At 46.2% G+C, this 23600-nt stretch overlaps 1 protein-coding gene across 1 annotated transcript in view; it reads right to left on the reverse strand.

Moving 5' to 3' along the window:
• Positions 1–3370: 3370 nt before the first annotated feature.
• Positions 3371–23600, reverse strand: part of LOC110531300 (leucine-rich repeat-containing G-protein coupled receptor 6) — a 102640-nt gene continuing 82410 nt past the window's right edge. Inside the window, exons 15-18 of the mRNA XM_036989121.1 lie at positions 21669–21794; positions 14006–14160; positions 11785–11865; positions 3371–4748 (exon numbers count right to left, since the gene is read on the reverse strand). Coding sequence (XP_036845016.1) covers positions 3559–4748; positions 11785–11865; positions 14006–14160; positions 21669–21794 — 1552 coding nt within the window. The 3' untranslated portion in view covers positions 3371–3558. The remainder of the gene's footprint in view (positions 4749–11784; positions 11866–14005; positions 14161–21668; positions 21795–23600) is intronic.

The raw sequence follows: 23600 nt of genomic DNA on the forward strand, positions 1-23600 counted from the left end.
GTGTAGAATGGTTAGTTAGCTAGCGAATTTTAGCATCAACTTGAGGTCAGTTCTAACAAGACAAAACTAGTTGAAATGAGCCACATGGCAGCTTCTTGTCATCTGACCTAGATGTCTCTCTATCAAACAAATGACATTCAGCTTCTTGTCATCTGACCTAGATGTCTATCAGACAAACGACATTCGGCTTCTTGTCATCTGACCTAGATGCCTCTATCAGACAAACGACATTCGGCTTCTTGTCATCTGACCTAGATGTCTCTCTATCAGACAAGCGACATTCAGCTTCTTGTCATCTGACCTAGTCTGATAGAGAGGCATCTATCAGTTGAATAATGTGCTGTTATACACCTGTTGTGTCCTGTACTGTAAGACCTTCTGCATAGGAACAATAACATACTAGTTCAGAGGTAGTTACATTGTATTTACATCATCACCTGGGGTCTGTTCAGCAGGGTGGAACGTTACAAAACAACATACTTAGAAATATTTATGGTGTAGAACAGAACAGACAGGACGTCATGAATGCATTTCCATCTGCAGCCTCGCTGAACAGACCCCAGCTAGCTAGTCTATTGTACACCAGAACCTCTAGATAATCCCTGTCCCCTCGCTGAACAGACCCCAGCTAGCTAGTCTACTGTACACCAGAACCTCCAGATAATCCCTGTCCCCTCGCTGAACAGACCCCAGCTAGCTAGTCTACTGTACACCAGAACCTCTAGATAATCCCTGTCCCCTCGCTGAACAGACCCCAGCTAGCTAGTCTACTGTACACCAGAACCTCTAGATAATCCCTGTCCCCTCGCTGAACAGACCCCAGCTAGCTAGTCTACTGTACACCAGAACCTCTAGATAATCCCTGTCCCCTCGCTGAACAGACCCCAGCTAGCTAGTCTACTGTACACCAGAACCTCTAGATAATCCCTGTCCCCTCGCTGAACAGACCCCAGCTAGCTAGTCTACTGTACACCAGAACCTCTAGATAATCCCTGTCCCCTCGCTGAACAGACCCCAGCTAGCTAGTCTACTGTACACCAGAACCTCTAGATAATCCCTGTCCCCTCGCTGAACAGACCCCAGCTAGCTAGTCTACTGTACACCAGAACCTCTAGATAATCCCTGTCCCCTCGTTGAACAGACCCCAGCTAGCTAGTCTACTGTACACCAGAACCTCTAGATAATCCCTGTCCCCTCGTTGAACAGACCCCAGCTAGCTAGTCTACTGTACACCAGAACCTCTAGATAATCCCTGTCCCCTCGCTGAACAGACCCCAGCTAGCTAGTCTACTGTACACCAGAACCTCTAGATAATCCCTGTCCCCTCGCTGAACAGACCCCAGCTAGCTGGTCTACTGTACACCAGAACCTCTAGTTAATCCCTGTCCCCTGTCCCCTATACATCACTACTCATCTGAAAGGATTAGATAAGTGTAAACTAAATGGCCAGAAAGTCCACCTACATCAAATGGATCTACATGGCTTAAACCCAGTAGTTTGACATCTGAATGAAGGACCCTGAGCATTGGTGAGGGGAGAAGTGTCCAGGGGTCTATTTTGGATTGGGCGCTACTCTACAGTCTGTGAAGGGACCCAGGCTACCAATCATTCATTCTGCCATACATCTGCTGGTAATATGGCTGGAATTCAGTCAAATCAACAGAGTTGACAGTGAACATCTCACAAACATCTGGGACATTTCATTTGAATGAATCCCAGTCTATTTGTTGGAATATGGTGAATAGTGATGGCAGTAGGACACATAGTAGTGTGTACTTATTGACTATTAAGGACACTAAGGCTGGGATTCATTCAAATCTGTCAAAGCAATGTTTAGGCTGTGTCTTATTTGACACTATTCTGAAAAATGAAAACATACCTGTGTGGAGGGGAGGGGGAGGGGGGTCACCCTGCTAGTAGTTGTAGGTTTTATACAGTACCCAAGACCAGTCTGGTCACCCTGCTAGTAGTTGTTGGTTTTATACAGTACCCAAGACCAGTCTGGTCACCCTGCTAGTAGTTGTTGGTTTTATACAGTACCCAAGACCAGTCTGGTCACCCTGCTAGTAGTTGTAGGTTTTATACAGTACCCAAGACCAGTCTGGTCACCCTGCTAGTAGTTGTAGGTTTTATACAGTACCCAAGACCAGTCTGGTCACCCTGCTAGTAGTTGTTGGTTTTATACAGTACCCAAGACCAGTCTGGTCACCCTGCTAGTAGTTGTAGGTTTTATACAGTACCCAAGACCAGTCTGGTCACCCTGCTAGTAGTTGTAGGTTTTATACAGTACCCAAGACCAGTCTGGTCACCCTGCTAGTAGTTGTTGGTTTTATACAGTACCCAAGACCAGTCTGGTCACCCTGCTAGTAGTTGTTGGTTTTATACAGTACCCAAGACCAGTCTGGTCACCCTGCTAGTAGTTGTAGGTTTTATACAGTACCCAAGACCAGTCTGGTCACCCTGCTAGTAGTTGTTGGTTTTATACAGTACCCAAGACCAGTCTGGTCACCCTGCTAGTAGTTGTTGGTTTTATACAGTACCCAAGACCAGTCTGGTCACCCTGCTAGTAGTTGTAGGTTTTATACAGTACCCAAGACCAGTCTGTGAGTTCATTTGATCTTTGGAAAAAGAGCTACTGTGAAAAGACCTTAATGCAGGTTGGATTGAATTGAGGCCTTAGTGATATACTTAGTAGTAGACTCTTCAATACTGTTGTACGATGTCTCTGTGTGGAGCGATGCTGACATTAATGAAGATGCTTTCTCCAGGACTGATGCACTTTCAAAAGCCCCCTGCTGCCGGTCTTCTGTAATGGTCCCCTTATGAGTGAGGGATGGATGGAGAGGGAGGGAGGGGGAGAGGGAGGGAGGGAGGGAGGGAGGAGAGGGAGGGAGGAGAGGGAGGGAGAGAGGGAGAGAGGGAGAGAGGGAGGAGAGGGAGGGAGGGAGGGAGGGAGGGAGGGAGGGAGGGAGGGAAGGAGAGGGAGGGAGGGAGGGAGGGAGGGAAGGAGAGGGAGGGAGGGAGGGAGGGAGGGAGGGAGGGAGGGAGGGAGGGAGGGAGGGAGGGAGGGAGGGAAGGAAGGAAGGAGAGGGAGGGAGGGAGGGAGGGAGGGAAGGAGAGGGAGGGAGGGAGGGAGGGAAGGAGAGGGAGGGAGGGAAGGAAGGAGAGAGAGGGAGGGAAGGGGGGAAGGAGAGAGGAGGGAGGAACGGAGAGAGGAGGGAGGAAAGGAGAGAGGAGGGAGGGAAGGAGAGAGAGGGATGGAAGGAGAGAGGAGGGAGGGAAGGAGAGAGGAGGGAGGGAAGGAGAGAGAGGGGGGAAGGAGAGAGAGAGGGAGGGAAGGAGAGAGGAGGGAGGGAAGGAAAGGAGGGAGGGAAGGAGAGAGGAGGGAGGGAAGGAGAGAGAGGAGGGGAGGAGGGAGGAAGGGAAGGAGAGAGAGGGAAGGAAGGAGAGAGGAGGGAGGCAGTAGGGAATGTGTTGGTTTATAATGTCTCGTAGGGTCCCAGCCAGCGGTGCTTGACAACTGAGATTGTGTCCCATTGTAGTTTAGTGATTCATACCTTACCACTCTGCCTCCCTCTCGCTCTCCATATCTATTTCACTCTCCATCTCTCTTTCGCTTAGGCTGGGGAAAGGTGTCTGACACGGGATCAGAGGAACCGAGGAGGAGGAGGAGGAAGAAGAGCAGTGGGATAATCTGATTGGATCCATCCGGGGTTGAAGGGCGGCGCTTCCACCGTAGAGGGCGTCTGCTTCGGCGAGTGACACCTGCGTCGATAAATCAGAACACAAGCTCTTCTCTGTGTCCACAGAGACCAGCGAGTCTTCAAGCGTGCGGTCCCGGTATAACTGGGGGCGTGCCTTGGGATGTGGCCAGAACAAGAAGTGGGTGTGGTCTCGGGTGAATAGGAGGAAGAGGAGTGGGTTGAGGCAGGAGGGGAGAGGTTGTAGAAGGAGCAGGACAGACTTCAGCACTTCCTCCCCCAGAGAAAGCAGTCCCAGCAGGGAGCAGAGAGACAGGAAGGCCACTGGGATGTAGAGGAGACCGTTGATGAAGATCAACCAGGTGATGTGTTTAATCATGCTACAGTCCCACAGCCCCTCGCACTCTCCTCTCAGCAGCTCCCAGTACAGACGGATGTAGGAGACTGTCACTATCAGCAGACACAAAGTATTCATCATGATCAGAGAGAGAGGGAAGCCTAGAGAGGAGGGTGGATGGGAGGAGGGGGGATGCAAGGGGGAGGGCAGGCAGAGAGGGGAGGAACCGTACTCTCCCACATTGACCAGAGGGAGGGATGCCAGGGTGAGAGAGAGGGTGAGGCAGAATAACGCGCACGTACGGATGCTCCCGTGTGAGGGCGCCTTTCCGTAGGCCCGTGCGCACGTCACGCTCATGCCACACTGCACGGCTGCCAGGGTCAACAGCAGCACGCTCGCCTCGGACGCAAACACCCACACCCACCCCGTCACCTGGCAACCGGGACCCGACTCCCAGCGGGCGCCGTGGCGTCCAAATTCTCCCAGCGTGAGGGCGTCCACGAGGGCGAGCGTGCATGTGCATACGCCGGTTAGGAGGTTGGCAGCGGCCATGCAGGCGGTGGTGAACCGCAGCGGGGAGAGATAGCCCGCCGAACCGAAGAGCGACAGCAGCAAGAGAGAGTTCCCAAGTAGAGACACGATGGAGACGCACCACAGACCCACACGGACCAACCAGCTGCCTAGCAGGGAGTCACATGGCCGGAACGGACCTAGGCGGGCGAGACAGACGTACGTTTAACAATATACAGTGCATTAGGAAAGTATTCAGACCTCTTGACTTTTTCCACATTAGGTTACAGTCTTATTCTAAAAAAATTTAAATAGTTTTTCCCCCTCATCAATCTACACACAATACCCCATAATGACATCACAATACCCCATAATGACATCACAATACCTCATAATGACATCACAATACCCCATAATGACATCACAATACCCCATAATGACATCACAATACCCCATAATGACATCACGATACCCCATAATGACATCACGATACCCCATAATGACATCACAATACCCCATAATGACATCACAATACCCTATAATGACATCACAATACCCCATAATGACATCACAATACCTCATAATGACATCACAATACCCCATAATGACATCACAATAACACATAATGACATCACAATACCCCATAATGACATCACAATACCCCATAATGACATCACAATACCCTATAATGACATCACAATACCCCATAATGACATCACAATACCTCATAATGACATCACAATACCCCATAATGACATCACAATACCCCATAATGACATCACAATACCCCATAATGACATCACAATACCCCATAATGACATCACAATACCCTATAATGACATCACAATACCCTATAATGACATCACAATACCCTATAATGACATCACAATACCCCATAATGACATCACAATACCCCATAATGACATCACAATACCCCATAATGACAAAACCAAAACAGGTTTTTAGAAATGATATGTATTTCAAATAGAGAACTAAAATGTCACATTTCCATAAGTATTCAGACTCTTTACTCAGTACTTTGTTGAAGCACCTTTAACAGTGATTACAGCCTCCAGTCTTCTAGGGTCTGCTAGAATATAAAGATAAATACACAACACAGAGGACTACAAGTCAATAGAGTCCCAACGATCAATGGAAAGTGGGTTTTTTCTGGAAAAGGGAATTAATGAGCAATGGATCAGAGACATGGGAGGAATTTGTCTTCTGAAATAGGTTACTTGTTATTTGGCCATTGGCCCAGTTTTATTGCAAGGAATTCTAATTGGTCAACCACAGAATAGGGCTGGGTTATAAAACTAGATCCTGTGACTTTGTTCTGTGGAGAGAATCACTGGAGTGAATCACTGGAGAGAGAATCACAGGAGAGAATAACTTGAGAAAGAATCACTGGAGAGAGAATCACTGAGGAGAGAATCACTGGAGAGAATCACAGGAGAGAATCACAGGAGAGAATCACAGGAGAGAATTCCTGGAGAGAATCACTGAGGAGAGAATCCCTGGAGAGAGAATCACTGAGGAGAGAATCACTGGAGAGAGAATCACAGGAGAGAATCACAGGAGAGAATCACTGAGGAGAGAATCCCTGGAGAGAGAATCACTGAGGAGAGAATCACTGGAGAGAATCCCTGGAGAGAGAATCACTGGAGAGAATCACAGGAGAGAATCACTGAGGAGAGAATCCCTGGAGAGAGAATCACTGGAGAGAGAATCCCTGGAGAGAGAATCACTGAGGAGAGAATCCCTGGAGAGAATCCCTGGAGAGAGAATCACTGGAGAGAGAATCCCTGGAGAGAGAATCACTGGAGAGAGAATCACTGGAGAGAGAATCCCTGGAGAGAATCACAGGAGAGAATCACTGAGGAGAGAATCGCTGAGGAGAGAATCCCTGAGGAGAGAATCACTGAGGAGAGAATCACTGAGGAGAGAATCCCTGGAGAGAGAATCACTGAGGAGAGAATCCCTGGAGAGAGAATCACTGGAGAGATAATCCCTGGAGAGAGAATCCCTGGAGAGAGAATCACTGGAGAGAGAATCCCTGGAGAGAGAATCCCTGGAGAGAGAATCCCTGGAGAGAGAATCACTGGAGAGAGAATCCCTGGAGAGAGAATCCCTGGAGAGAGAATCCCTGGAGAGAGAATCACTGGAAAGAGAATCACTGGAGAGAATCACTGAGGAGATAATCCCTGAGGAGAGAATCACTGAGGAGAGAATCACTGAGGAGAGAATCACTGAGGAGAGAATCCCTGGAGAGAGAATCACTGGACAGAGAATCACTGGAGAGAGAATCCCTGGAGAGAATCACTGGAGAGAGAATCCCTGGAGAGAGAATCCCTGGAGAGAGAATCACTGGAGAGAGAATCCCTGGAGAGAGAATCCCTGGAGAGAGAATCACTGGAGAGAATCACTGAGGAGATAATCCCTGAGGAGAGAATCACTGAGGATAGAATCACTGAGGAGAGAATCACTGAGGAGAGAATCCCTGGAGAGAGAATCACTGGACAGAGAATCACTGGAGAGAGAATCACTGGAGAGAGAATCCCTGGAGAGAGAATCACTGGAGAGAGAATCACTGGAGAGAGAATCACTGGAGAGAGAATCACTGGAGAGAATCCCTGGAGAGAGAATCCCTGGAGAGAGAATCACTGGAGAGAGAATCACTGAGGACAGGGGAGCATGAACATCTACCATCTACCTCCAAGTATGATTTGTTCTCTTTGAATGAACCTATGTTCCTCCCCCTGATTTGCTTTGGGGTCTGTGTTATTAAATAACAACATCAACTGCTAACAGGTATGATGCTACAAGCTTGGTACACCTGTATTTGGGGAATGTCTCCCATTCTTCTCTGCAGATCAAGCTCTGTCAGGTTGGATGGGGAGCGTTGCTGCACTGAAGGACATTCAGAAACGTGTCCTGAAGCCACTACCATAAAGGCCTGATTGGTGGAGTGCTGCAGAGATGGAAGGTTCCCCCTGGGGCGGCAGGTTAGTAACCACTAGGCGTTGGACTAGTAACCGGAAGGTTGCAAGTTCAAATCCCCGAGCTGACAAGGTACAAATCTGTCGTTCTGCCCCTGAACAGGCAGTTAACCTAATAGAAAATAAGAATTTGTTCTTAACTGACTTGCCTAGTTAAATAAAGGTCAAATTAAAATAAAAAAATCTCCACAGAGGAACTCTGGAGCTCTGACCAAGGCCCTTCTCCCCCGATTGCTCAGTTTGGCCGGGCGACCAGCTCTAGGAAGAGTCTTGGTGGTTCCAAACTTCTCCCATTTAAGAATGATGGAGGCCACTGTGTTCTTGGGGACCTTCAATTCTGCAGAAATGTTTTGGTACCCTTCCCCAGATCTGTGCCTCGACACAATCCTGTCTCGACCGCATGGATTCATTTTTGCTCTGCCATGCACTGTCAACTGTGGGACCTTCTATAGACAGGCGTGTGCCTTTCCAAATAATGTCCAATCATTTGATTTTACCACAGGTGGACTCCAATCAAGTTGTAGAAACATCTCAAGATGATCAATGGAAACAGGATGCACCTGAGCTCAATGTCCAGTCTCATACCAGAGGGTCTGAATACTTATATGAATAAGGTATTTCAGTTTTAGAATTTTAATACATTTTGCAAATTTTCCTAAAAAACTGTTTTTCCTTGTCATTGTGATGTCATTAGGGGTATTGTGATGTCATTATGGGGTATTGTGATGTCATTATGGGGTATTATGTGTAGATTGTTGAGGAAAATGGTTTATTTAATCAATTTTAGAATAAGGCTGTAACGTAACAAAATGTGGAAAAAGTCAAGGGGTCTGAATACTTTATGAATGCGCTGTATTTAACAATACACTCATTCAAGACTTGAACCACATCCATCACAAGTGATTGTATAAGCAAGGCGTATGAGGTTAACGTCCGTGTGATTTCATCTGTGATGGTGAGATAACCAGGAGTATTAAACAGTGGTGTGTGTACCTGGTACAGGTGTATTAGGTGTGTGTACCTGGTACAGGTCTATTAAACAGTGGTGTGTGTACCTGGTACAGGTGTATTAGGTGTGAGTACCTGGTACAGGTCTATTAAACAGTGGTGTATGTACCTGGTACAGGTGTATTAGGTGTGTGTACCTGGTACAGGTATATTAAACAGAGGTGTGTGTACCTGGTACAGGAGTATTAAACAGTGGTGTGTGTACCTGGTACAGGTGTATTAAACAGAGGTGTGTGTACCTGGTACAGGAGTATTAAACAGTGGTGTGTGTACCTGGTACAGGTATATTAAACAGAGGTGTGTGTACCTGGTACAGGTATATTAAACAGAGGTGTGTGTACCTGGTACAGGTATATTAAACAGAGGTGTGTGTACCTGGTACAGGAGTATTAAACAGTGGTGTGTGTACCTGGTACAGGTATATTAAAGAGAGGTGTGTGTACCTGGTACAGGTATATTAAACAGAGGTGTGTGTACCTGGTACAGGTATATTAAACAGAGGTGTGTGTACCTGGTACAGGAGTATTAAACAGTGGTGTGTGTACCTGGTACAGGTATATTAAACAGAGGTGTGTGTACCTGGTACAGGTGTATTAAACAGTGGTGTGTGTACCTGGTACAGGTGTATTAGGTGTGTGTACCTGGTACAGGTGTATTAAACAGAGGTGTGTGTACCTGGTACAGGTGTATTAAACAGTGGTGTGTGTACCTGGTACAGGTCTATTAAACAGTGGTGTGTGTACCTGGTACAGGTGTATTAGGTGTGTGTACCTGGTACAGGTCTATTAAACAGTGGTGTGTGTACCTGGTACAGGTATATTAAACAGTGGTGTGTGTACCTGGTACAGGTGTATTAAACAGTGGTGTGTGTACCTGGTACAGGTATATTAAACAGTGGTGTGTGTACCTGGTACAGGTGTATTAGGTGTGTGTACCTGGTACAGGTCTATTAAACAGTGGTGTGTGTACCTGGTACAGGTGTATTAGGTGTGAGTACCCTGGTACAGGTCTATTAAACAGTGGTGTATGTACCTGGTACAGGTGTATTAGGTGTGTGTACCTGGTACAGGTATATTAAACAGAGGTGTGTGTACCTGGTACAGGAGTATTAAACAGTGGTGTGTGTACCTGGTACAGGTGTATTAGGTGTGAGTACCCTGGTACAGGTCTATTAAACAGTGGTGTATGTACCTGGTACAGGTGTATTAGGTGTGTGTACCTGGTACAGGTATATTAAACAGAGGTGTGTGTACCTGGTACAGGAGTATTAAACAGTGGTGTGTGTACCTGGTACAGGTGTATTAAACAGAGGTGTGTGTACCTGGTACAGGAGTATTAAACAGTGGTGTGTGTACCTGGTACAGGTATATTAAACAGAGGTGTGTGTACCTGGTACAGGTATATTAAACAGAGGTGTGTGTACCTGGTACAGGTATATTAAACAGAGGTGTGTGTACCTGGTACAGGAGTATTAAACAGTGGTGTGTGTACCTGGTACAGGTATATTAAACAGTGGTGTGTGTACCTGGTACAGGTATATTAAACAGAGGTGTGTGTACCTGGTACAGGTATATTAAACAGAGGTGTGTGTACCTGGTACAGGAGTATTAAACAGTGGTGTGTGTACCTGGTACAGGTATATTAAACAGTGGTGTGTGTACCTGGTACAGGTGTATTAAACAGTGGTGTGTGTACCTGGTACAGGTGTATTAGGTGTGTGTACCTGGTACAGGTCTATTAAACAGTGGTGTGTGTACCTGGTACAGGTGTATTAGGTGTGTGTACCTGGTACAGGTCTATTAAACTGTGGTGTGTGTACCTGGTACAGGTGTATTAAACAGTGGTGTGTGTACCTGGTACAGGTGTATTAAACAGTGGTGTGTGTACCTGGTACACGAGTATTAAACATAGGTGTGTGTACCTGGTACAGGTGTATTAGGTGTGTGTACCTGGTACAGGTGTATTAAACAGAGGTGTGTGTACCTGGTACAGGTATATTAAACAGTGTTGTGTGTACCTGGTACAGGTCTATTAAACAGAGGAGTGTGTACCTGGTACAGGAGTATTAAACAGTGGTGTGTGTACCTGGTACAGGTGTATTAAACAGTGGTGTGTGTACCTGGTACAGGTGTATTAGGTGTGTGTACCTGGTACAGGTGTATTAAACAGTGGTGTGTGTACCTGGTACAGGTGTATTAGGTGTGTGTACCTGGTACAGGTCTATTAAACAGTGGTGTGTGTACCTGGTACATGTGTATTAGGTGTGTGTACCTGGTACAGGTGTATTAAACAGTGGTGTGTGTACCTGGTACAGGTGTATTAGGTGTGTGTACCTGGTACAGGTCTATTAAACAGTGGTGTGTGTACCTGGTACAGGTGTATTAGGTGTGTGTACCTGGTACAGGTCTATTAAACAGTGGTGTGTGTACCTGGTACAGGTGTATTAGGTGTGTGTACCTGGTACAGGTCTATTAAACAGTGGTGTGTGTACCTGGTACAGGTGTATTAGGTGTGTGTACCTGGTACAGGTCTATTAAACAGTGGTGTGTGTACCTGGTACAGGTGTATTAGGTGTGTGTACCTGGTACAGGTCTATTAAACATAGGTGTGTGTACCTGGTACAGGAGTATTAAACAGTGGTGTGTGTACCTGGTACAGGTGTATTAAACAGTGGTGTGTGTACCTGGTACAGGTCTATTAAACAGTGGTGTGTGTACCTGGTACAGGTGTATTAGGTGTGTGTACCTGGTACAGGTGTATTAAACAGTGGTGTGTGTACCTGGTACAGGTGTATTAGGTGTGTACCTGGTACAGGTCTATTAAACATAGGTGTGTGTACCTGGTACAGGTGTATTAGGTGTGTGTACCTGGTACAGGTGTATTAAACAGTGGTGTGTGTACCTGGTACAGGTCTATTAAACAGTGGTGTGTGTACCTGGTACAGGTGTATTAGGTGTGTGTACCTGGTACAGGTGTATTAAACAGAGGTGTGTGTACCTGGTACAGGTGTATTAAACAGTGGTGTGTGTACCTGGTACAGGTGTATTAAACAGTGGTGTGTGTACCTGGTACAGGTGTATTAAACAGTGGTGTGTGTGTACCTGGTACAGGTGTATTAAACAGTGGTGTTTGTGTACCTGGTACAGGTGTATTAAACAGTGGTGTGTGTGTACCTGGTACAGGTGTATTGGGTGTGTGTACCTGGTACAGGTGTATTAGGTGTGTGTACCTGGTACAGGTGAGCACTGGATGTTAGTCTGTAGTTTAGATTCCTGTATCTCCATCTGGAGATCCTCCTGGTCTTGGTCATCTGAATAAACAACAGAAATGTCAAGTTAGATAATGGAGTATATATAAGATAAGGAGTCTATAGATACGATAATGATGTCTATAGATACGATAATGGAGTATATAGACAACAGAATGAAGTCTATGTATAAGATAATGAAGTCTATGGATAAGATAATGGAGTCTGTAGGTAAGATAATGGAGTCCATAGATAAGATAATGGGGTATATCAATACAATAATGGAGTCTATAAATAATGTAATGAAGTTTATAGCTACGATAATGGACTTTATAGATAAGATAATGAGTCAATGTATAAGATAATGGAGTCTATAGATAACATAATGGTGTCTATATACAAGACAATGAAGTCTATAGATAAGAGAATGGAGTTTATAGATAAGATAATGGAGTCTATATATAAGACAATGGAACTATAGATACGAGAAAAAAGTATATATATAAGATAATGAAGTCAATAGGTAAGATAATGGATTCTATAGATAAGGTAATGGAGTCTATAGATAAGAGAATGGAGTCTATAGATAAGATAACGGACTCTATAGATAAGGTAATGTAGTCTATAGATAAGATAATGAAGTCAATAGATAAGGTAATGGTCTATAGATAAGATAATGAAGTCAATAGATAAGGTAATTGAGTCTATAGATAAGATAATGAAGTCAATAGATAAGGTAATGGTCTATAGATAAGGTAATGGTCTATAGATAAGGTAATGGAGTCTATAGATAAGAGAAAGGAGTCTATAGATAAGATAACATATTCTATAGATAAGATAACAAAGTCAATAGATAAGGTAATGGTCTATAGATAAGATAATGAATTCAATAGATAAGGTAATGGTCTGCAGATAAGATAATGAAGTCAACAGATAAGGTAATGGTCTATAGATAAGATAATGGAGTCAATCGATAAGGTAATGGTCTATAGATAAGATAATGAAGTCAATAGATAAGGTGATGGTCTATATATAAGGTAATGAAGTCTATAGATAAGATAATGAAGTCAATAGATAAGAGAAAGAAGTCTATATATAAGATAATGGAGTCTATAGATAAGGTAATGGTCTATAGATAAGATAATGGAGTCTATAGATAAGATAATGGAGTCTATAGATAAGGTAATGAAGTCTATAGATAAGAGAAAGGAGAGTGTGTGCTGCTGTGCCAGGTATCTATGGTTAAGTAGGGCTCTGACATGTTCGAAACAGCATCTGTTCCAGACTCACAGTCAGAACATTAGCCTGTTACCCTGCCCTGACCCCGAAACCCAGTGTGTGTGTGTGTTCTTACAGTATGTGTGCTGTGTGTGTGTGTGTTCTTACAGTATGTGTGCTGTGTGTGTGTGTTCTTACAGTATGTGTGCTGTGTGTGTGTGTGTGTGTGTGTGTTCTTACAGTATGTGTGCTGTGTGTGTTTTTTTGCGTTCTTACAGTGTGTGTGCTGTGTGTGTGTGTGTGTGTGTGTGCGTTCTTACAGTATCTGTGCTGTGTGTGTGTGTGCGTTCTTACAGTGTGTGTACGTGCGCTGTGTGTGTGTGTGTAATGGTGGTGTGTGTGTGCGTTCTTACAGTGTGTGTGCCTGCGCTGTGTGTGTGTGCGTTCTTACAGTGTGTGTACGTGTGCTGTGTGTGTGTGTGCGTTCTGTGTGTCTGCGTGCGCTGTGTGTGCGCGCTGTGTGTGTGTGTGCTGTGTGCGTTCTTACAGTATGTGTGCGTGCGCTGTGTGTGTGTGTGTGCGTTCTGTGTCTGCGTGCGCTGTGTGTGTGTGTGCGTTCTGTGTCTGCGTGCGCTGTGTGTGTGTGTGCGTTCTGTGTCTGCGTGCGCTGTGTGTGTGTGTGCGTTCTTACAGTATGTGTGCGTGCGCTGTGTGTGTGTGCATGTGCTGTGTGTGTGTGTGCGTTCTGTGTGTCTGCGTGCGCTGTGTGTGTGTGTGCGTTCTTACAGTATGTGTGCGTGCGCTGTGTGTGTGTGCGTTCTGTGTGTCTGCGTGCGCTGTGTGTGTGCGTTCTTACAGTGTGTGTACATGCGCTGTGTGTGTGTGTGTGCGTTCTGTGTGTCTACGTGCGCGTGCGCTGTGTGTTCTTACAGTATGTGTGCGTGCGCTGTGTATGTGTGCGTGCGCTGTGTGTATGGGTTCTTACAGAGTGTGTCTGTGTGGATGGGGTATAGGGCGACGGTCCTCTGGTCTAGCTCCTCCTCCTCACTGCTCTGCTCAGTCTCCGGTTGGCTGATGGGCTTATAGCTGTCACATGACCCGTAGACACAGCACTGGTACGCATACGGCATCTCTACCACCCTGAGAGAGAGCGAGAGAGAGAGAGAAAGATGGGAAGAGAGGTTATTTTCAGAGTCAGAAACATCTGAGGAATTTCTTTGATCAGTAGCATGCTGGTTCTTGTTAGCGGGATGAACCTCCCTGCAGGGAGCTCACCATAGTTTAAAGGGAGGGATGGATAGAGAGAGGGATGGAGGGAGGCATGGAGCGATAGAGGGAGGGATGGAGGGATAGAGAGATGGAGAGATAGAGGGAGGGGTGGACGGAGGGATGAGAGAGAGGGAGGGAGGGATGGGGAGATAGAGGGAAGCATGGAGGGATACAAGGTGTTGTTGATGTTGAATATAGAGACTGACATGTTTTCATGACAGACAGAACACCTGAGGTTCTATTGGTGGCTGGGTCAGGAGACCTGAGGTTCTGTTGGTGGCTGGGTCAGGAGACCTCAGGTTTTATTGGTGGCTGGGTCAGGAGACCTGAGGTTCTATTGGTGGCTGGGTCAGAACACCTCAGGTTCTATTGGTGGCTGGGTCAGAACACCTCAGGCTCTATTGGTGGCTGGGTCAGAAGACCTGAGGTTCTGTTGGTGGCTGGGACAGAACACCACAGGCTCAATTGGTGGCTGGGCCAAGAGACCTGAGGTTCTATTGGTGGCTGGGTCAGAAGACCTGAGGTTCAATTGGTGGCTGGGACAGAACACCACAGGCTCAATTGGTGGCTGGGTCAGGAGACCTGAGGTTCTATTGGTGGCTGGGTCAAGACACCTGAGGTTCTATTGGTGGCTGGATCAGAAGACCTGAGGTTCTGTTGGTGGCTGGGACAGAACACCTCAGGCTCTATTGATGGCTGGGTCAGGAGACCTGAGGTTCTGTTGGTGGCTGGGACAGGAGATGGTTTTTAATAGTTTAAGAGTTGGACGGTGGGAGTGTTCTTCTGACGATTACTACAGGTGGTTGCTGAGACGGCTGAAACAGACAAGGTTGATAGACTAAAACCATGAGGCTGGTCCTCTTACCTCAAGACTAAAACAATGAGGCTGGTCCTCTTACCTTAAGACTAAAACCATGAGGCTGGTCCTCTTACCTCAAGACTAAAACCATGAGGCTGGTCCTCTTACCTCAAGACTAAAACCATGAGGCTGGTCCTCTTACCTCAAGACTTAAACCATGATGCTGGTCCTCTTACCTCAAGACTAAAACCATAATGCTGGGCCTCTTACCTCAAGACTAAAACATTGATGCTGGTCCTCTTAACTCAAGAAGCAGACAAGGCTGATAGATTAAAACCATGATGCTGGTCCTCTTACCTCAAGACTAAAACCATGAGGCTGGTCCTCTTACCTCAAGAAACAGACAAGGTTGATAGACTAAAACCTTGATGCTGGTCGTCTTACCTCAAGACTAAAACCATGATGCTGGTCCTCTTACCTCAAGACTTAAACCTTGATGCTGGTCCTCTTACCTCAAGACTAAAACCATGATGCTGGTCCTCTTACCTCAAGACTAAAATCATGAGGCTGGTCCTCTTACCTCAAGACTAAAGCCATAATGCTGGGCCTCTTACCTCAAGACTAAAACCTTGATGCTGGTCCTCTTACCTCAAGACTAAAACCATGATGCTGGACCTCCTAACTCAAGAAGCAGACAAGGCTGATAGATTAAAACCATGATGCTGGTCCTCTTACCTCAAGACTAAAACCATGAGGCTGGTCCTCTTACCTCAAGAAACAGACAAGGTTGATAGACTAAAACCTTGATGCTGGTCGTCTTACCTCAAGACTAAAACCATGATGCTGGTCCTCTTACCTCAAGACTAAAATCATGAGGCTGGTCCTCTTACCTCAAGACTAAAGCCATAATGCTGGGCCTCTTACCTCAAGACTAAAACCTTGATGCTGGTCCTCTTACCTCAAGACTAAAACCATGATGCTGGTCCTCTTACCTCAAGACTAAAATCATGAGGCTGGTCCTCTTACCTCAAGACTAAAGCCATAATGCTGGGCCTCTTACCTCAAGACTAAAACCTTGATGCTGGTCCTCTTACCTCAAGACTAAAACCATGATGCTGGACCTCCCAACTCAAGAAGCAGACAAGGCTAATAGATTAAAACCATGAGGCTGGTCCTCTTACCTCAAGAAGCAGACGAGGTTGATAGACTAAAACCATGATGCTGGTCTTCTTACCTCAAGACTAAAACCATGATGCTGGTCCTCTTACCTCAAGACTAAAACCATGAGGCTGGTCCTCTTACGTCAAGATTAAAACCACGATGCTGGTCCTCTTATGTCAAGACTTAAACCTTGATGCTGGTCCTCTTACCTCAAGACTTAAACCTTGATGCTGGTCCTTTACCTCAAGAAGCAAACAAGGTTTAAAGACTAAAACTTCATCCTAGGGAATTGTTAAAGGCTGAAGTCCTCACACAGCTCAGAGGTTAGGGCTTAGGGTTAAGGTCCTCTTACCTCATGCACAAATCCAAACAGAGTTTGTATATATGTTGTGTAACCCTGCGGTTATAAACCTATCAACCCTGTAGTCTCTATGTGGTGTTCTGGCCTACAGTAGCCTCTATGTGGTGTTCAATACAGGCCTACAGTAGCCTCTATGTGGTGTTCAGGCCTACAGTAGCCTCTATGTGGTGTTCAGGCCTACAGTAGCCTCTATGTGGTGTTCAGGCCTACAGCAGCCTCTATGTGGTGTTCAATACAGGCCTACAGTAGCCTCTATGTGGTGTTCAATACAGGCCTACAGTAGCCTCTATGTGGTGTTTAATACAGGCCTACAGTAGCCTCTGTGTGGTGTTCAGGCCTACAGTAGCCTCTATGAGGTGTTCAATACAGGCCTACAGTAGCCTCTATGTGGTGTACAGGCCTACAGTAGCCTCTATGAGGTGTTCAGACCTACAGTACCCTCTATGTAGTGTTCAATACAGGCCTACAGTAGCCTCTATGTGGTGTTCAATACAGGCCTACAGTAGCCTCTATGTGGTGTTCAGGCCTACAGTACCCTCTATGTAGTGTTCAATACAGGCCTACAGTAGCCTCTATGTGGTGTTCCAGCCTACGGTAGCCTCTGTGGTGTTCAGGCCTACAGTAGCCTCTATGTGGTGTTCGGGCCTACAGTAGCCTCTATGTGGTGTTCAATACAGGCCTACAGTAGCCTCTATGTGGTGTTCAATACAGGCCTACAGTAGCCTCTATGAGGTGTTCAATACAGGCCTACAGTAGCCTCTGTGTGGTGTTCAGGCCTACAGTAGCCTCTATGAGGTGTTCAATACAGGCCTACAGTAGCCTCTATGTGGTGTACAGGCCTACAGTAGCCTCTATGAGGTGTTCAGGCCTACAGTACCCTCTATGTAGTGTTCAATACAGGCCTACAGTAGCCTCTATGTGGTGTTCAATACAGGCCTACAGTAGCCTCTATGTGGTGTTCAGGCCTACAGTACCCTCTATGTAGTGTTCAATACAGGCCTACAGTAGCCTCTATGTGGTGTTCAGGCCTACAGTAGCCTCTATGTGGTGTTCCAGCCTACGGTAGCCTCTATGTGGTGTTCAGGCCTACAGTAGCCTCCATGTGGTGTTCGGGCCTACAGTAGCCTCTATGTGGTGTTCAATACAGGCCTACAGTAGCCTCTATGTGGTGTTCAGGCCTACAGTAGCCTCTATGTGGTGTTCGGGCCTACAGTAGCCTCTATGAGGTTAACACCGTGGGCCAAATAGGTGACTGTAAATTGCAGTGTATTGTGTTGTATGATGTAAGACCCCACTTAACAAAATAAAAATTCATTATTATTACCATACAGACAATTAGACAACGTAGACTACCCCTCTGACTATTGGCTTATTTGCATAGTCAAGCCTTTTCTCAAAATACAATACTGCCCCTTTAATTAAGACACACCCCTTTTTACCTGACTGGCTTTTCAAAGACAGGTTGAAATGTAGCTTACACATTTTGTGGTCTTGTAGGAAGCAGTAATTCCCCATTACTGACCTCTACTTATCTATAACTGGGCTAATAACTCACTAACTAGTATAGAATATCAACAAATGTTCACACCCCATGGCTCTGAACTGATTTAAAAAGCATATGCACTTGTGTGTGATTGGGCTACCTCCACCAATAGAATTCTACTCCGCTGTGCTCCGGCTCCGCCTACAACTACATCACAGACTCAATCTTACAAAGTTAGATGTGTTTTGGTTTGTTGCATTGACAAGGGGCTGATAAAATGTTTGATTCGATCACAGAAAAAAACATTGATCTACATGGGGCGAACATGGGGCGAACTAATGGGGCGAACTAATGGGGCGAACATGGGGCAAACTAATGGGGCGAACTAATGGGGCGAACTAATGGGGCGAACATGGGGCGACCTCAGTGCCGTTCTCTTGCGTCTGTTCTGCGGGGCAAGTCCTGGAGGAGGTGCGTAATCTCACACGGGCGCAGTTTAGAGGGAACATTGCATTTAACTTAATTAACTATTATCAAATTGCTTCAAATCAAAACACAGAAAGAGTGGTGTGTGTGTGTGTGTGACTGACATGCTTGTTAGTGCTCAATGCTATAAGAGATAACAGCCTGACTAGCTGTCTACCAGTCCACTGAGGTAGCTTCCTGTCCTGACTAGCTGTCTACCAGTCCACTGAGGTAGCTTCCTGTCCTGACTAGCTGTCTACCAGTCCACTGAGGTAGCTTCCTGTCCTGACTAGCTGTCTATCAGTCCACTGAGGTAGCTTCCTGTCCTGACTAGCTGTCTACCAGTCCACTGAGGTAGCTTCCTGTCCTGACTAGCTGTCTATCAGTCCACTGGGGTAGTGGGGAGGAACATATAACAGCCTGACTAGCTGTCTACCAGTCTACTGAGGTAGCTTCCTGTCCTGACTAGCTGTCTACCAGTCCACTGAGGTAGCTTCCTGAGGTAGCTTCCAGTGGGGAGGAACATATAACAGCCTGTCCTGACTAGCTGTCTACCAGTCCACTGAGGTAGCTTCCTGTCCTGACTAGCTGTCTACCAGTCCACTGAGGTAGCTTCCTGTCCTGACTAGCTGTCTATCAGTCCACTGAGGTAGCTTCCTGTCCTGACTAGCTGTCTACCAGTCCACTGAGGTAGCTTCCTGTCCTGACTAGCTGTCTACCAGTCCACTAAGGTAGCTTCCTGTCCTGACTAGCTGTCTATCAGTCCACTGAGGTAGCTTCCTGTCCTGACTAGCTGTCTATCAGTCCACTGAGGTAGCTTCCTGTCCTGACTAGCTGTCTACCAGTCCACTGAGGTAGCTTCCTGTCCTGACTAGCTGTCTACCAGTCCACTAAGGTAGCTTCCTGTCCTGACTAGCTGTCTACCAGTCCACTGAGGTAGCTTCCTGTCCTGACTAGCTGTCTACCAGTCCACTAAGGTAGCTTCCTGTCCTGACTAGCTGTCTATCAGTCCACTGAGGTAGCTTCCTGTCCTGACTAGCTGTCTACCAGTCCACTGAGGTAGCTTCCTGTCCTGACTAGCTGTCTACCAGTCCACTGAGGTAGCTTCCTGTCCTGACTAGCTGTCTATCAGTCCACTGAGGTAGCTTCCTGTCCTGACTAGCTGTCTATCAGTCCACTGAGGTAGCTTCCTGTCCTGTCAGTCCACTGACTTCCATAGCGTCTGCCTTGTCGATGCCCATGTATCTGTGCCACTCCTCTGCAGACACCTGGCTCAGAGCAGGGATGGTAGAACATAGTCCTTTGTGTCCTTTCTTGGTCCTACCACCCGGGCTGGATCTAGAACCATGAGTGACGTGAACAGGTGAAGGACAGGGGTGCTTCTCCAGCACAGTGCAGCTTGATGGCGCACGCGGCAGACTGGAACAACAATGCAGGAGAACCTGTCTTCCTCTGGCTGGAAGCTGCCCCAGCAGCTCCATTGAATGAGGGCGCCAGTCGTTAGCTCCAGCTGTTCTGACATACTCAAACTGCACTCGCAAGTCCTCCAGCTTGCAGGCGATGTTGTGAGCTGTTGGCACAGAGGTCTCATCCAGCCTTGTCAGGTTAGCCACGATCTCCACACTATGCTCCAGAATGAACACTGTCTGGGCCTTCAGCAGGGCGTGTGTTACCTCAGCAGCTCACAAAGGTCCTGGACATACTTGGCTGTTTCTGGTAAGGTCGTAGTGAATTCGGGGAGCACATCCATGTACTCGGACAGGAACTTCACAGCACGTATTCAGGAGCCGCACCTGGTCTGCACAGCGTACACAGGCCTCACAGGAGAATGGCCATTACCCAGCATGAATTCTCAGATGACGCTGGGGAGCCTGACAGAACACCTTCTTCGACTTACAAAAGCCCACACATTGTTAAAGTCAACCCCTTTGTTGTTGAGACAGGAAATGACTGCTTGGGCCACAGTGGTAAAGTTTCCTTAATCCAAGAAAGTCAGATCTGTTACAACGGGTCGTTCACCTACTGGCTAGAGTAGGATGGAGAGAGAGCACATCTTCCAGACAGATCTGTTACAACGGGTCACCTACTGGCTAGAGTAGGATGGAGAGAGAGCACATCTTCCAGCCAGATCTGTTACAACGGGTCGTTCACCTACTGACTAGAGTAGGATGGAGAGAGAGCACATCTTCCAGCCAGATCTGTTACAACGGGTCGTTCACCTACTGACTAGAGTAGGATGGAGAGAGAGCACATCTTCCAGACAGATCTGTTACAACGAGTCGTTCACCTACTGACTAGAGTAGGATGGAGAGAGAGCACATCTTCCAGACAGATCTGTTACAACGGGTCGTTCACCTACTGACTAGAGTAGGATGGAGAGAGCACATCTTCCAGACAGATCTGTTACAACGGGTCGTTCACCTACTGACTAGAGTAGGATGGAGAGAGAGCACATCTTCCAGACAGATATACAGATCTGTTACAACGGGTCGTTCACCTACTGACTAGAGTAGGATGGAGAGAGAGCACATCTTCCAGACAGATCTGTTACAACGGGTCGTTCACCTACTGACTAGAGTAGGATGGAGAGAGAGCACATCTTACTGAGCTGTCTGCACCCTGGAGCTGTCACTCACACAGGGGAGGGGCTTTGGAGAGTGGGCTACACCACTGGCTAGAGTAGCTGTCACTCACACAGGGGAGGGGCTTTGGTGGGGAGAGTGGGCTACACCACTGGCTAGAGTAGCTGTCACTCACACAGGGGAGGGGCTTTGGTGGGGAGAGTGGGCTACACCACTACACCACACTTTTCGGTGATTCATAAACATAAATGAAAACAGAGGAAAAACTTCAACAACAAGTAAATTTTATTTAACTTTGCTAACAGTTGGCAATTTATTTTTAGCTTTAAAATCCTATGCGTTCTGTTTGAAATGTTGCGCATTTCAGTCGGAATTATGCGTGCGCGGATTCCTTGTGGGTCTGCGTGGGAAGTGTTCAGGGCTGAAGGGTTAGGGTTGAGTGTCAGAGGTCAGGGGTTAGAGTTAGGGTCATCATACCTTATCCGTGGGAAGACTTAGGGGTCAGAGGTTTGGGGTCAGGGGTCATACCTCATGCGGGTGAAGAGTTCAGGGCTGAAGTCCTCATAGAGCTCCATGTTTCCTTTCAGCTTCAGATGGGTCAGTCCCCCCAGACCACCCACAGGAAGTGATGTAAGACTGTTCTCACTCAGGTCCCTGTACAAGGAGGGGGAATTCAGTCATGTTTAAAATGATTATGAAAACACTTACTGTGAAATCCACAAACATGTTCTGTGCTCCTTGCATGTTTGTAAGTGTCATGTGTCATGACGTTGGCCTGAGGGGGGAGGTTTATGACCCCCATAAATACTTTTCCCCCTTTTCCTCTCTCTACTCTACCGATGTGACTATTGAAACGGAACCATATTTCGGTAATCCAACCAGTTGAAAATATGCGTTGGGACTTAATGAATATGATGTCAGTTCAGTTGGTGTCTGAGACATGACTACTGATGATAGGACGACATAAACTGTATCTTGGAAAATCTACACATTCTATTCAGATGGAATTGTTGTGCAATTTAAATGTTTAAATATGAAACTATTTGTGAAAAGATTAAACGTAATTTTTAGCTCCTAAATGAGAGAATAGGGTTTTCATGAGTGAACTAAGCTCAACTCAGTGGCCCCGCCCATGTGAACAGACATTGGTTATAAACCATGAAACGCGGCCCTCTCTCCCAATCCTATATAAGCCTCTTGACGAAAATGTAACTTTCTGTTCCAAGGACGTGAGGACTTACCATCCCCACATTGAAAGGACAAAGACCACCTGCAGAACTAAGCCAACCTTTCACTCAAAACCCAACCCCCTTTCTTTGTGTAACCAGCTGTCATATCTGTTCCGTCCACTAGGGATGTTTTCCTTTATGACATAATGTATGATCCATTCTGTGTAAATGTAATTCTCTGTGATTATTTAGTTATTTTGTAAATAAATAATTAAACCAAATGTTGTATTGCAGATTCAACTTGTTAGCCAGGGTTCGTGAAGATGAGACTCAACTTTCAGATGAGACTAAATAAGGTGACGATTAAATATTGACTGCTATTGATGTAAAAGATTACTAGGTCTTTAAGAGTTTATTTGGAAGATAACAGCTCTATAAAACACTCTTTCATGGTGCCCCAACGTTCTAGTTAATTATTTACCTGATTAGCTTAATCAGGTGATATTAATTACAGAGAAATGATAGAATAGCATGTCATATCACTTAATCCGGCATAGCCAAAGACACGACACATGTCATTTGTTCTCTGCTAATACAGTGGCTTTGGATCTAAAGAAAGGGCTTTCCTTCTAGAGAAAGGGCTTTCCTTCTAGAGAAAGGGGTTTATTTCTAGAGAAAGGGCTTTCCTTCTAGAGAAAGGACTTTCTTTCTAGAGAAAGGAGTTTTCATGTGATTACATCTAGCTCTGTGTAGTCCCAGCCAACACAAATAACTGATGATGACCTTTTTCAGCAAGACAGATCTTCCAAAGGTGGTGGAGTGGCAATCTTTACCAAGGACACCTTCAGTGCTTGGTTGTCTCCACCAAGTCTGTCCCCAGACAATTTGATTTGCTTGTTTTAAGCATTAAGCTTTCAATAGCTCTTTGTTGACTGTTGCTGGGTGTTATCAATCTCCATCAGCACCGGCCTGTAGCTCTCTCCTGGCCTCTTACACCAAGTCAGAATTTGTCCTGCTAGGTGACCTAAACTGGGACATGCTTAACCACCTGACCAAGTCCTAAAGAAATGGGACTCCCTAAATCTTTCTGAGATTTTTACCAATCCTACAAAGTATGACTCCAAACACCCAGAAAAGGCTACTCTCCTTGATGTTATCCTCACAAATAATCCTGATAGGTATCAGTCTAGTGTTTTCTGTAATGACCTTAGTCATCACTGTTTTACAGCCTGTGTTCGTAATGGCTGCTCAGTGAAACGAGCTGTCCTGATTTGTCAGACGCTTGCTAAAA

This window comes from Oncorhynchus mykiss, chromosome 9, assembly GCF_013265735.2.
Source record: "Oncorhynchus mykiss isolate Arlee chromosome 9, USDA_OmykA_1.1, whole genome shotgun sequence".
Classification (NCBI taxonomy): domain Eukaryota; kingdom Metazoa; phylum Chordata; class Actinopteri; order Salmoniformes; family Salmonidae; genus Oncorhynchus; species Oncorhynchus mykiss.